This window comes from Salvelinus fontinalis, chromosome 25 (assembly GCF_029448725.1).
Source record: "Salvelinus fontinalis isolate EN_2023a chromosome 25, ASM2944872v1, whole genome shotgun sequence".
NCBI classification, from domain to species: domain Eukaryota; kingdom Metazoa; phylum Chordata; class Actinopteri; order Salmoniformes; family Salmonidae; genus Salvelinus; species Salvelinus fontinalis.
In genome coordinates this window covers 14042395-14058223 of record NC_074689.1, presented here as the reverse complement: position 1 = coordinate 14058223, position 15829 = coordinate 14042395, and the positions used below count along the sequence as shown (strand labels likewise).

General features: G+C 39.8%; 1 protein-coding gene across 6 annotated transcripts in view; it reads left to right on the top strand.

The window, feature by feature from the left end:
- The first annotated feature begins 7881 nt into the window (after positions 1-7881).
- Positions 7882-15829, top strand: part of pfkpa (phosphofructokinase, platelet a) — a 28778-nt gene continuing 20830 nt past the window's right edge. For 3 of the 6 annotated variants that reach the window (XM_055881331.1, XM_055881330.1, XM_055881327.1), the window contains exons 1-4: positions 7883-8148; positions 13316-13389; positions 14880-14960; positions 15139-15328. In XM_055881331.1, coding sequence (XP_055737306.1) covers positions 8052-8148; positions 13316-13389; positions 14880-14960; positions 15139-15328 — 442 coding nt within the window. In that variant the 5' untranslated portion in view covers positions 7883-8051. Of the gene's footprint in view, positions 8149-13315; positions 13390-14879; positions 14961-15138; positions 15329-15829 lie in introns of all 6 variants that reach the window. The other 3 variants (XM_055881326.1, XM_055881329.1, XM_055881328.1) reach the window with 3 other exon arrangements.

Here is a 15829-nt window from a genome sequence, read left to right as displayed (position 1 = left end):
CAGCTGTCCCTGGATTCCCAATGCAAACAATAGTGATGGCAATGAGAAAAGGCTGCTTGACATATATCATCACAAATGGACCAACTGCACTCTACAGTACCAAACAACCTCTACTACAGTCATTGTATGCATCACAAATGACACCCATATGCGCCCTGGTCAAAAGTAGTGCACTATATAGGATATAGGCTGCCATTTGTGGCACAGTCCTTCTCTTTAGAGAGCTGTAACTATTATAACAGATACGCTAGGCTCGGCACATTCATTTCCTCTCAAGCCACAGGAGAGAGTAGCTTGACTTCAGTGCTCTCTGTGAATGTGGTCTTGGAGTTTCAGGGAAATTGCAGCTGTCACTCCACTTTGCAGCAGTGCATGTTGGGACATGCCAGGCTACTTCAGGCAACCTTCCTTCTCTCCCTCTGTGTGTGTGTGTGAGTGTGTGTGTGTGAGAGAGAGAGAGAGAGAGAGAGAGAGAGAGAGAGATAGAGAGAGAGAGAGAGAGAGAGAGAGAGAGAGAGAGAGAGGCTCCCGGGGGATGCAGCCGGGAAGGGTTTACACCCACACATAAACAGCTCGCAAGTGCTTGTAGTGCCCATTCCAGTTTGACAAAGTATTCACACATAATTTTAGGAGAAAAGAAACTTACTGAGATAATTGCACACTATCTTAGTACTGTATGCATTTCTGTCACATTTGACCTCTTTCACCATCAAAGTAGATATATTGCCAATAAACTCAAGGGTTGTTGAGCTGTTTAGACAGATCAATACTTTGTTTACTAATGTATAGCAGTATCAAAGTCCCTTGAAGAATACACTGATTTACAAGAGCAGGAGCTCTTACTCTAGATCCAATTGATTCATTACAAAGTATTACACAATATTATAACCCATTTAATACGATGTTAATCATATACTGCAATTAGGACTGATTCTAATATAACAGCATGAAAATAAGTTGATGCACTTACAACAGGTTGTTTGGACTGCAACATTCCTGATATTACAGATCACTATTTTTGGAATTGTGACGTGAAAACACCTTTCTGTGCCCTTGTTTGGGATTTCCACATGAGGTACAGTAATAGTAACATCAGGTAAGGCACAAAGACACAGTGTAGTTTCAATTTGTGTCAGCCCAACAGGTGTGGTATCCCAGAAACAGCATCTCTTTGGTATAAAAGTACCATGGACTTGCATAGAAGGGCATCACAAAACCCTAATCTAAATCAGGGAACGAGAACAAGACCCAGCATCTTACTGTTGAGAAAGGACATCTACTCTGAGGTAAAGTTCACTTATTTTTTGTACATTCTGTTGATAGAAAAACATAACATTTTAGGACAAAAATATTTTTATAATCTTGAATGGATCTGACCATTCTGGATGATAGATACACTACATAACTAGAAGTATGTGGACATCTGCTTGTTGAACATCTCATTCCAAAATCATGGGCATTAATATGGAGTTGGTCCCCCCACTCTTAAGTTTGAGTTTATTTTATAGGGACAGTGTACATTAATCAACGTTTTAGTAAACGTGACGATTTTACCCACCCTGCAAATTTTCAACCGCAGTCCTTGGGCAGGTTATTAAAAACAATTACAACATCAATAGGGACAAAAAATGAGCAGTGAGCACATGCAGAGCAACATAGGACAAGCAACACGTAACATGCAGACAGAGCAACATAGGACAAGAAACATGTAGCATGCAGACAGAGCAATAGCACCAAAAGCAACAAAACTAAATTCATTAAAGCAACAATGTTTCCACGCCTCACAAGCTATAGACAACATGGAAATTGGCAATATTCAGCTGGTCTGATCCTGTCCCAGAGCTCTACGGACAATTCCTTCAACCTCATGGCTTGGCTTGGTTTTTGCTCTGACATGCACTGTCAACTGTGGGACCTTATATAGACAGGTGTGTGCCTTTCCAAATCATGTCCAATCAATTGAATTTACCACAGGTGGACTCCATTCAAGTTGTAGAAACATCTCAAAGATGATCACTGGAAACAGGATGCACCTGAGCTCAATTTTGAGTCTCATAGCAAAGGGTCTGAATACTTATGTAAATGCAACATTTCAGTTTTAAATTATTTATAATTTAGCAAACATTTCTTAAAACCAGTTTTTTCTTTGTCATTATGGGGTATTGTGTATAATCCATTTTAGAATAAGGCTGTAATGTAACAAAATGTGGAAAAAGTAAATGGGTCTGAATACTTTCTGAATGCACTGTATCAGTGTATCTTATTAAAATGATGTCTAAATGCACCTTTATTTCTCTTATTCCAGGGATCATGTGTTGGATAAGAGTTGCTGTCATCTGTGTTCTGATAAGCCTGGTGAAGGCTCAGAAAGAGTGCTTTAAACGTGTTGTATGGAGCGATCTCCTGCACAGCTTAAACATCTTGGTAAATATCCTACACAATGCGCAAATATAATATACGTTGACACATTTAAAAAATCATGCATAACCATTCCACAAAACATTTTTCGATATCCTTTCCACATCCATGTGACAATATGCTATGTTCTGTACATCTCATCAGTGCAAAGACATCTCCTATGAGTGTGAGCATCACCACGATAAGGCCAGACTCTGTGATCCTCAGCTGATGCTCAGTCAGGTAAAAGAAACAGGTTGACATTGTCATCAAATAGTCAATCACTTTCCATGTATATGATGTTGATCTCTGTAATAAAATGCGGGATCACTGAAATTCACCTGCTCCCTAGATGTCTATTAGTCTGAATCCAACTTCAATTGCTAGGTTTTATCATTGTTGTGAGCAATTGAGTTTGGATCCAGATTGATGTGTTTGATAGCCTGCTAACATAATTAAATCAGGGAGATACAGAGTTTGAAGTGCTTCTCTCTATTTTCAACAGATGGAACACAAAGAAGTAGTTCTGGCTGACATCATGAAGAAGGCTGTGACCATGTATGAGAAAAGCCCTCAGTTTGACAACTTCAGGGAACAATTGGCCATGTCGCAACATAGGCTAACATCTTGTGTGAGTGGCTACAACAAGCTTTCGCCTGTATTGCTAATATCATCTTCACGTTTTAGGTTTCCACGTGTGTTTTTTACTTACTTATAGCTCATATTTATTCCGACCATAGGCAGTGGCACAACTCCATTCAAATGCTGACCATGAGCCAGTGACTACATGCTTTAACAAACTGGAGAATTTCCTCCATCACAAAAAGGTCAGTGTCACAATATTACAAGTGATACGATGGTGTTGGATAGACTGAATGTGATGACAACGTGCAGTAAGCTGATTATAAACTGTTATATCTTATTCAGGCCAATATACAGTGTGCTTGGAAGATTATCCACATCACAGTCAGAGAAATCCTTCAGAGATTTGAGAAACGCACCATCAGAGGACTACGACGGAGAAGATGATTGAATCATTTTGTTCATTACAGCAACATTGGAAAAAAAATTGCTTTGTATTTAATGAATTTGTATTGTTTTATTGGGGGAAATACATGTGTTAGGGCTTGTTTATTAAATAAAAATATGTGGATTTAAATGTTGGTTGTTGGCAATCGTTTATTGGAGTTTGTTATGAAACTGTAACTCTTATGTTCTTTGATATTCTTGTTAGTTTGTGCATTTGGCCACCAGATGGCGACAATTCATATTGAACAAACATCCCACTAGAGGGTGCAAATATCTTGCCAAATTTATCACATATTTTATTATAGTGGCATAAATGTTGTCTTCCTTTATAAAGAATACACAATATCAGAATGGCAGTTTAAACTGGTCAGTGTGGAAATACGAGGCTTCATTCCAAACTGCAAAGCCACCTTGATGGACTGCATCACATAGATCTACCTTTCTATGACAGGTTTGGGGGCACCACTACAAATAAATAACACACACACACACACACTAGGTAGAGATCAGGTGAGAGAAAGTAAGATAGTGTGTTCCCGCTGTAAAAAGTAAATGAGGATCAATGTCCTGCTCCATATTCCCTATAAACGTGAATTTACCCACACACAGACACAATACAGAGAGAGAGAGAGAGAGAGGCTCCCAAGTGGTGCAGCCGGGAAGTGTTTCCTCTCTACACTCACACAAACAGCTCGCGAGTGCTTGTAGTGCCAGTTGCAGTTTGACAAAATATTCACACATCATTTTAGGAGAAAGGAAACTTACTGAGATAATTGCACACTATATTAGTACTATATGCATTTGTCACATTTGACATCTTTCACCATCAAAGTAGGTATATTGCCAATAAACTCAAGGGTTGTTGAGCTTTTTAGATAGATCAATACTTTGTTTACTACTGTATAGCAGTATCAAAGTCCCTTGAAGAATACACTGATTTGTGTAAGCCCAACAGGTGTGGTATCCCAGAAACAGCATCTCTTTGGTATAAAAGTACCATGGACTTGCAACGAAGGGCATCACAAAACCCTCATCTAAATCAGGGAACGAGAACAAGACGTAGCATCTTACTGTTGAGAAAGGACATCTACTCTGAGGTAAAGGTTACTTATTTTTTGTGCATTCTGTTGATGATAGAAAAACGTAACATTTTTGGACACAATTATTATAATCTTGAATGGATCTGACCATTCTGGATGATAGATACACTACATAACTAGAAGTATGTGGACATCTGGTCGTTGAACATCTCATCCCAAAATCATGGGCATTAATATGGAGTTGGTCCCCCCACTTCTAAGTTTGAGTTTATTTTTTAAATAATCAACATTTTAGTTAAAGCGCCCATTTTAGCCAGCCGACGAATTTTCAACCGCAGTCCTTGGGCAGGTTATTAAAAACAATTACAGCAACAATACAGACAAACAATGAGCAGTGAGCACATGCAGAGCAACATAGGACAAGCAACACATACTATGCTGACAGAGCAACATAGGACAAGAAACATGTAGCATGCAGACAGAGCAATAGCACCAAAAGCAACAAAACTAAATTCATTAAAGCAACAAAGTATTCCCACACCTCACAAGCTACAGACAACATGGAAAGCGGCAATACACAGCTGGTCTGATCCTGTCCCAGAGCTCTATGGACAATTCCTTCAACCTCATGGCTTGGTTTTTGCTCTGACATGCACTGTCAACTGTGGGACCTTATATAGACAGGTGTGTGCCTTTCCAAATCATGTCCAATCAAGTGATTTACCACAGGTGGACTCCATTCAAGTTGTAGAAACATCTTAAAGATGATCACTGGAAACAGGATGCACCTAAGCTCAATTTCGAGTGTTATAGCAAAGGGTCTAAATACTTATGTAAATGCAACATTTCAGTTTTTTTTTATTTATAAATTAGCAAACATTTCTAAAAACCTGTTTTTTCTTTGTCATTATGGGGTATTGTGTGTAATCTATTTCAGAATAAGGCTGTAATGTAACAAAATGTGGAAAAAGTAAATGGGTCTGAATACTTTCTGAATGCACTGTATCAGTGTATCTTATTAGAATGATGTCTAAATACACCTTTATTTCTCTTATTCCAGGGATCATGTGTTGGATAAGAGTTGCTGTCATCTGTGTTCTGATAAGCCTGGTGAAGGCTCAGAAAGAGTGCTTTAAACGTGTTGTATGGAGCGATCTCCTGCACAGCTTAAACATCTTGGTAAATATCCTACACAATGCGCAAATATAATATACGTTGACACATTTAAAAAATCATGCATAACCATTCCACAAAACATTTTTCGACTTACTTTCCACATCCATGTGACAATAAGCTATGTTCTGTACATCTCATCAGTGCAAAGACATCTCCTATGAGTGTGAGCATCACCACGATAAGGCCAGACTCTGTGATCCTCAGCTGATGCTCAGTCAGGTAAAAGAAACAGGTTGACATTGTCATCAAATAGTCAATCACTTTCCATGTATATGATGTTGATCTCTGTAATAAAATGCGGGATCACTGAAATTCACCTGCTCCCTAGATGTCTATTAGTCTGAGTCCAACTTCAATTGCTAAGGTTTTATCATTGTTGTGAGCAATTGAGTTTGGATCCAGATTGATGTGTTTGATAGCCTGCTAACATAATTAAATCAGGGAGATACAGAGTTTGAAGTGCTTCTCTCTATTTTCAACAGATGGAACACAAAGAAGTAGTTCTGGCTGACATCATGAAGAAGGCTGTGACCATGTATGAGAAAAGCCCTCAGTTTGACAACTTCAGGGAACAATTGGCCATGTCGCAACATAGGCTAACATCTTGTGTGAGTGGCTACAACAAGCTTTCGCCTGTATTGCTAATATCATCTTCACGTTTTAGTTTTCCACGTGTGTTTTTTATTTGCTATTAACTCATATTCATTCTGACCATAGGCAGTGGCACAACTCCATTCAAATGCTGACCATGAGCCAGTGACTACATGCTTTAACAAACTGGAGAATTTCCTCCATCACAAAAAGGTCAGTGTCACAATATTACAAGTGGTATGATGGTTTATAGACTGAATGCAATATGTGATGACAACGTGCCGTAAATGACAAATTAAGCTGATTATAAACTGTTATATCTTATTCAGGCTCACCTACAGTGTGCTTGGGAAATTTTTCCACATCACAGTCAGAGAAATCCTTCAGAGACTTGAGAACCACACCGTCAGAGGACTACGACATAGATGATGATAGAATCATGTTGTTCATTACAGCAACATTGAAAATAGATTGCTTTCAATTTTAATGAATCTGTATTGTTTTATTGGGGGGAAATACATGCGTTAGGGCCTATTTATCAAATGAAAATACATGGATTTAAATGTTGGAAGAAGGCAATCATTTACTGGAGTTTGTTATGAAACTGTAACTTTTATGTTCTTTGATATTCTTGTTAGTTTGTGCATTGGGCCACCAGATGGCAACAATGCATATTGAACAAACATCCCACTAGAGGGTGCAAATATTTTGCCAAATTTGTCACATACATGTTTTTATAGTGGCATGAATGTTGTCTTACTTCATATAGAATAATATACAATATCCGAATGGCAGTTTAAACTGGTCAGTGTGGAAATATGAGGCTTAATTTCAAACTGCAAAGCCACCTTGATGGACTGCATCACATAGATCTACCTTTCTATGACAGGTTTGGGGGCACCACTACAAATAAGTAACACACACACACACACATGCACACACACGCACGCACGCACGCACACACACACACACACACACACACATACAGTACACACACTTGGTAGAGATAATGTGAGAGAAGGTAAGATACAGTGTGTCCCCACTGTAAAAAGTACTGCTCCATATTCCCTAAAAATGTGATTTTACACACACACACACACACACACACACACACACACACACACACACACACACACACACACACACACACACACACACACACACACACACACACACACACACACACACACACACACACACACACACACACAGAGGGAGAGAGACAGAGAAAGAGTCAGGCAATCTGAATGTAAATACCAGTGGTAGCTTTTAAATATGAAAGCATCTCAGGTATCTGCAGAGTAGGTTGATTGTGTTGCACAACAGTTTTGAGTTTTCAATAATATAGATCCTATACAATGCACCGAACTCATGAAGTGGCCTGTCTTTTATGGTCAGCCTTTATGCATTCAATGTTAGCAGCCATTAAAATGTGATTAGGTCTATTCAATGTCCTGCCACATACAGTAGTTTACAGTCAGGTTGGCCTACTGACGTACTGATCATAGGTACCTCCCATTTCATCACCTAATCTGCCCACCCACAAGTCTCCGATTGGTCCAAGCACGGAAAGGTCTACGTGAAGCGAAAGTTCATTTGCTGACGATTATGTCAATTTATCGCCAACTTGTACTCTATGCAAATCGCTTTCTAGCGTACATACGGAACAGACAGTGGGATAATAGCGGGCACGGGAAGGGAGAAAGGAAAGGGGGCGGACAGCAATTTTAGCCCTCCATCAACGGCACAATTTATACTGTTATAAATATAACTGTACAACTACCAATTTATTCATAAGAAGAAGTGAAAGCCGCCAAAATGGCACAGCCAGACAACCAAAGCAAGAGATTCTTTGAGAGTCTGTCGGGAGCAGGGAAATCCATCGCAGTGCTGACTAGCGGAGGGGATGCTCAAGGTACAGTGACAGATGACAGCGCAAGAGATTGTATCCTATGACATTGTATCAGTGGAGAGGCCCGTAGAGGGCGAAAAGCACCAATTTCAACTGAAAAGAAACACACTGTTACATCGTATATTGAATCAACTAGCCTTGATACCATGTTTCAATAAAAATAGCAATTCTTTGAAGTAATGTTACAGTAGCAGATATCACAGGCGCATTTAGCATTTTGGTGGTTAGCTAACGTTAGCTCTGATTACCCACATATGGAGCATTTTCTCACCACTAGGCTAGCTGCAGGCTCCCGTCAAGGTGAAACACAAATGCCGACAAAGCCAAATAGCTCGACGTCTATTCGATTATCAGGCCAATCATCTGGTTTGTATTGATTTTACACAACATTAACAAAAACGATGACACTGGTCGAAGTGTGGAGAGATGAGAGGTGATTTAATTTTCGAATTCTTGCCACTGCATTGCGGAGTTTCGTCCTGTTCGTGTGATTACGTATTGTAGCATTTGTCGTTTAATAATACTGGTATGCTTTATAGTAATATGTTACATTATAACATCGGGTTGATAAAGGAATTAGTGAGGATGAATGTTCACGACGACTCCTCCCAACCAGGAAGTCACTAAAAACGATAGTGTTCAAGCTGCTATCTTCATCATTTTGAAATGTAATACACGTCTGTCTCTGAAAAGCAGACGTTCACTATTATGATTATTATGAACGAGAATGTCATTGAAATAAGTTATGGGACTGCTATAAGCTTCAGGGATGCCCTAGCCTGTGTGTTGGCTACGTGAGGACCTGCAGGCATCATGGCAGGCTGCGTCAGAGGAAACCCATTGTCATATGCTCTGTCTACTGTCACTTTATGAATGTGACTTGTGCCTTAGTCAAAATAGGGCCATACCAGCTGTACTGTAAATATTTCAGCAAGTGTACATGCTTTTCAAGAGGAATAAGCAGTGGGAATCAGCTCAAACGACTTGAGTGAGTCAAAGAGAAAGCAGAACCGCTTTCAAGATTGCTGCAGTAGGCCTTTGCTCAAAATATAACTTTTATTATGATAGGCCTACTGCAGCAATATTGACTTATGAACCATGGTTGGAAGCCTATCTATATTCCATGTGGTCCATCACATTGCACTGCAGTATCTATTTGAAATGCACTTGCCCACACACACCTACAATGATGACCAAATGCCCTTACCCACTGCAGGATACTAGATGATGGTCATCACTGTAAAAATCGCCCCTGTAAATGTACAGCATTATGCTGGTGGCAGAGTTGCCAGTTAAATACTGTAGTTTTGCTCTACAGCAGGGTTGCTGTAAAATGTTTTACAATAAGAAAACATGTTTTATACAATACAGCTCCTATCTATCTATCTATCTATCTATCTATCTATCTATCTATCTATCTATCTATCTATCTATCTATCTATCTATACAGTATATACCAAATATGTATGAACCACTTCCACTTCTAGAAACCTTAACAACGACTTCCAAAACAGACCAAGGACATGGCAAATACTCAACCATTCAATGTTTGAGACTTTCTGCCACTCCAATCTGTCCACTTTACACATTTAATTGTTGGGGCACTACTACCACATATTAGTTACATTGGTAGCCTCTTACAAGGCATGCCTCAAAATATGGCAATGAGCCAGAAACAACAATACCATGCACTCACTAGTGGTCAACAGGTTTTTGGCACTCAAACTATGGTAAGGTACTGTATTCTGTGGGGTGGAATTACAGTACCATTTGAAATACAGTGCTTCTTTAAAGGAATCTACTGTTAAACCAATGTTTCATTGGAATTTACAGTACGATTTACAATTTATACCTAAAATCACCCAGAGTGCATGGGATTTACGGTAAGTTACTGTAAATAATGAATATGTTACGTTGCTGTTAGTTTTATTGTATAATAAGGTCAAAACAATGATATGTTAAAATAGTGTAGAAAGAAAAAAATGATGCGCCGGTAATATGGGTAATATCTTTTTAGAGAACTGGTCTGTCTGCCCAATATAAAGGATCAAAACTGGCGGAGGAATAAAAATAGCATAAATAGGAAAGTATACCAGTTTCATTTGAGGACCAGGATGTCGACAGCTATGCCATACAGATTGCAAAATAGTTGGGAAGAGATTTTTGAGTTGATATATTAAACTACGCAAGATTCAAGACTTCGTGCTTTTCAGCAAAAAAAATTATATAGAATTCTTGCCACCAACAAAATGTTGAATATTTAGGGCATAAGATCATCGAAGTTCTGCAGATTTTGTTGTGAGGATACAGAATCAATAGACCATTTATTTTGGTATTGCCCTCAGGTAGCCTGTTTCTGGTCTCAGGTTCAGGAATGGCTGAAAATGCATATCATTGATCTAAAATTTACCCTAAAAATAGTATTGTTAGGAGATCTGGAGAGACCGGGTCAGTCAATTACTAATATACTAATACTCTTAGTAAAAGTATTTATCTTCAACTCACAATCTGTCGATTCTATTCGATTAGATAGATTGAAATTGTACGTTAAACATCACAGCATAGTTGAAAGATATGTGTTGTGTAGAAACCCGAAGTGGGTGACCAGCAGAGATCGATGGGATGGGCTGAGGGAAGCTGAGAGTTGTTTTGTAGAATTGCAGACAAGTGGGAGTGGAGTTGCTGTGTGGGAGATAGAATGATGGTCAAAGATGAACGTTTTTTTTTTAAGTCGAAATAAAACATCATAAAAAGTACATTTGAATGACACTGATGCAACTAATGCCGGTTTGCCTGAGGCTGATGCCGTGCAGGTGTTTGTACACATGCATATACACACACTCTCATTCAAACAAACACATACAAGAACACACACATACATGTAATAGTCCCAGACATGCACACCAACATATACAGTTGGCATTGCTGTTATGATTTTAGATGTCATTGATGTCCTTTGTTTAAAATGTATTATTTTGTTTTATTTATTTTTTGCATTGTTGTTTGCTGTTTTCTTCTGTCTTTTCCTTTTTTCTCTTTAGTTCATTCTCTTGGTTGTTGGTGCATTGGGGGGGATCTTAGGGGTGGGGAATGGAATTAATTGTATTTTTTATTTTTCTTGGGGGACTGTGGGAGGGGTCTCGAATGGTTGAGGGACAGCTATTGGGGAACCTTGGGGGGGGGGGGCCTGGTGGTGGCCTGGTGGTAGATCGGTCAACGTGCCCTTGAGCAGGGCATTGACCATGGATGCTTCTGTGTGTCGCTCTGAATGGGAATCTGTTGGATGACTGGTATGATGTAGTTGTTGAGCGGCTTCACTGCAAGTATATCGTATGTTTCGAATATTCAATAAAAAAGAAAATGGAATAAAAACATATATTTTTAACTATTTGGGCAAGAAACAAGCCATTTGCTCTGTATTAATGGTGCAAACCTAACAGTCACGAATCTGCGCTGTATTCCCGGTGGCTGCTGTACCCAGAGGCTATGGTACAGCGAAGCCTAATCATTACAATTATTATCTGGGTGATTTGTTTTTTCTTCATTCATTTATTTTTGCTAATAATCTTGAGCTTTATGTGTCTCACCCGGCAGCATTAGGTTTGTGCCTGAAACGGAACATTTTAATCTACATTAGGCATACTGTAAAGAAATACAGAAATTCTGTTATTAATTCCAATTTTGAGCATTTGACCCATAATACATTTTACTGTACATTCTACAGTGTTTTAATATTGAAATGAAAGAAAAGTCTTACAGTGCAGTCAAGATGCCTTTGACTCTGATCACTGATCCTTCCCCTGTGGGTGGGAGGCTTTATAATGCCAAAGCAATGTTGTCTGCCTCACTGCGCTACAGGGTTCACTGTAACTGCAGGCCTTACTGCACAGCCTCTGTTAGGCCCCAAACATAAGTCTCGGGCCTCAGAAAGTTCAACCACTGTAGTACTCATGTGGAGGATCAGAGAGCATTCAGGCCGACAGAAAACAAGAACAAGAATGTCAGCTTCAGAAAGAAGTCCCAGTGGGCACAGATGTCAGTTCAACGTCAAGTTTTGACTTCAATTTGGTCGAGTTGTCAACTAATTCGAAATCAACAAAACATTTCAAAATATCATTGGAGTTAGGTTAAATGTTGTTAGAAAAAAAGAAAACAGTCCCTTACGTTGATGACTTTTAGCAAATCCGTTTTGGACATTGGTTTAATGTCATCACATGACATTTTTTGTTGCTGAAATGACATGGAAGCAACGTTGATTCAACCTGTTTGTGCCCAGTGGGATGAGTCCGTCAGACTTGTAGCTTACAATACCCATATGTTCTCTCTGGCTCTGCCACACTCATAATCAGACCGTTTACAAGAGGTAATCGTAATATAACTCTGCTATTCATATTCATGTGGTTACGCAACAGAACAGAGATGATCACTTGACTTGTAAAGTGGCAACTGATGATCCCTTTATGATGATTATGGATGAAGAACTATGGATTTGTCATTATGTAATAGCTTTTATAATACACTCAATCTGTACCAGTTCTTCTTATTTTTTCTCCCCTGCTTTCTTGCTTTCTTTCATATCCTCCTGATGGTCAATCTCAGAAGCGTGTTGCTTAGTAACAGCTTAGCCTAGCAACTATTACACTGTGAAACCAAACGTTTATCAGATTGTTTATAAATGCCGCCTCCGGGCCTAGTCAGCCAAGTTCCAAGGATCTGCCTGGTCTAAAGCACATGAATCATTAGTGCGATTGTCTAAGAAGTTACAGTAGGTTAACTTGACATTAGAATTGTAGGCACAGAACACCACCTTTACAATTCTCTCCAAGGCAACTGAATATTTAGAGAGGATGTTTTACCAAACATGGCAGTGGGAGACTGGGAGTCCTGCATTGGAAGCGGACTGCACAGTGTTGGTATTTTTTGGAAGCGAGGCTCTTTCTTATGATGATCAAAGATTCAGACTTCGGCCTGAAAGGGGGCATGGCCTTACATGTTGAGCTATTCACCACTTACGCTCATAAGTGTATGCACAGGACTCGTGTGCTGTGGCCATATGTTCTCTTGTTGATTTAATTAGGCTATGTAGGACACATCGCTACAGGAGTCTTAAGCAGTGTTCAAATGTTGTTATTTAAAAATGCATTATTCAAGTGAGTTTTCTGTTGGCCAGGAATGAATGCCGCTGTCCGGGCAGTCGTTCGAATGGGAATCTACGTGGGAGCCAAAGTTTACTTCATTCGGGAGGTGAGTCTAGACACTCTGTACACACAGCACTACTTTACAAACAGTAAAATCATTCCTTACCCGAGGATACGTCAACAGGTGTGACTATCCAGGCAAAGAAAGAAAAGGAGCACTCTGTATTGATCTGAGTTTTATTCACGGGACAAAATACTTTATAAACAGCTTACGGAGCTGAATATGTTCCTACCATCCAGGGTGGTTTTGTATGTAGACAAATATAGGATGACTGGTCAACATTTGGAATCTTGTCAAAATTAGCTGATTAGAGGCTACCGGCCAACATTTGACCTGCTCTTGCATCCATAATGTGGAAGCTGAATTACAGACACAAGGATACATGCCTACAGTAGACTTACAGTACATGGCAATGTTTGTGTTGTATATTCTAATCTCTGGATGGAACCAGACCATCTATTTCACATATAGCCTACACACTGACAAATGGGCTGGGTTCTGCTTACGCCTAGGTCTAATGATGATGCATATGTTGAATTAATTATCATATGTTAAGCCTCTATGCAGCTCATTTCCTGAGCAGGCCAGGGCCTAAAATGCCTGCTCATTCTGTCATTTGTGTACATGGTGGTCTACACTTTTATGTCAACGACTAAAGACATTAGTCGACAGATCACATGTGTTTCCCTCTCGGTCTGCTCTGGTAATCTGTTTGGCTTCCGTGTCCGTTTTTAAACAGGATGTGAAAGCCAAAGACCTGATACACAGTAGGACATATTTTGTTTTGTAACTCTTTGGTTTAAATTGCGACCATTCTGGTTGCATAGGCTATGCTCCTATAAGCATTGGTAGTCTTTGCGTCCTGGAGTTTTGATTTGGTAGCACCAGTCCGCCTCGAAGTATATTCACCCAGATAAACATTGAATGGCAAAATGATGTTTGTGCCATTTGGAGTAGCCTAAGCAAAGTTATTACATTTGTATCATTTCTTGTCAGTAGGCCTCCGCTCTGGTTGTTGTTACATTTGTATAATTACTTGAGAGGTACAAAGTTGGTGCATTGTATCATTTCAACTCACCGGTGAGGGTGAACAGGAAATTCAGCAACTCTTGTTGGACAGTATAAAAGAAGTTTTACAGATCAGAAAATGAAGGAGGCTTTTATATATTTGAAAATGTCATCCTATGGGTTCAGGGACCAATTAAAAATGGTAATACAAGCAAAACATGATGTGATTGCTAAATTAGTTCCAAAAATGGGACTGAATTTGAAATCACAAAACGTATTGTTTGGTGGTTCTACCCAGTGCTACCAATACATTTCTTTTTAGAGCCCTATTAAATTCTTGGACTAGGACATTTCTAATTTGATTCTATGCAGGGGTAACACATGACTATAATGATTGATATACAAGCTGCATGCCAGTCCAGATATTACAGATAGTGGAGGGTTGTTAAGCCTAAGAAGTGTGTGTGCGTGTGTGTGTGTGTGTGTGTGTGCGTGTGTACTTTGTGACATCTGTGTTGTATCTACAGGGATACCAGGGTATGGTAGATGGTGGAGAAGAGAACATAAAGGAGGCATCATGGGAAAGTGTATCCAGCATGTTACAAATGGTGAGTACTGTACCATCCATGTTGGACAGAAATAGATGACCACACATTGAATCACAGTAGCCTATTTACAAAACCAGTAGACATAGACAGAGCTATAATTGATTGGTGTGAGTAAGCATCTTGCATCTGGGCTGTATTTTACATCCACTTCAATGTTTGTGTAATGCCACCATGCCAGGGTGGCACTGTCATTGGCAGTGCACGGTGCAAGGAGTTCCGGTCCCACGAGGGGCGTCTGAAGGCAGCCCACAACCTGGTGCAGCGTGGCATCACCAACCTGTGTGTGATCGGAGGGGACGGCAGCCTCACTGGGGCCAACCTCTTCAGAGAGGAGTGGAGCGGACTGCTGGAGGAACTGGTCCAGCAAGGTGGGGAATGGGGCTGGTTTTGTTTCTACCGGGGACAGGAGAGGGGTTAGGGATAGAAGATTTGGAAAGATTGCAAGGTGGGGACTGGCACTTTGTTTCTACCGGGGACAGGAGAGAAGTACGTGAGAAAGGGATTGCAGAGAGAGAAGTGTACTGCAGAAGGGTTTGTTTGCTGTGGGGACAGACAGAAGCATGATGTAGGGGTCATTGAAAGAGAGCTTAGAGAAAGGTAGGGGCTGTAAAAGAAAGAGGTCATACTGACATGTGACATATTGACACTGAAAATAAGTGGAAATGTCAAGATTGGTATTGTGGTAAGCTGAACAGTCTTAAAAGTGTATTTGCAGATGAGGTAATCCATTGTGAGTTTGCTGCTAGAGCAGGATAATAAATCCCCAAATGTTTTTCATCTGAAAGGATTTGTCCGGGAAGACAACAACTCTGTCCACTGACATGGTTTTTATTTGAGAATGAATTGGTCGTAGTTTCTCATTGTGTACC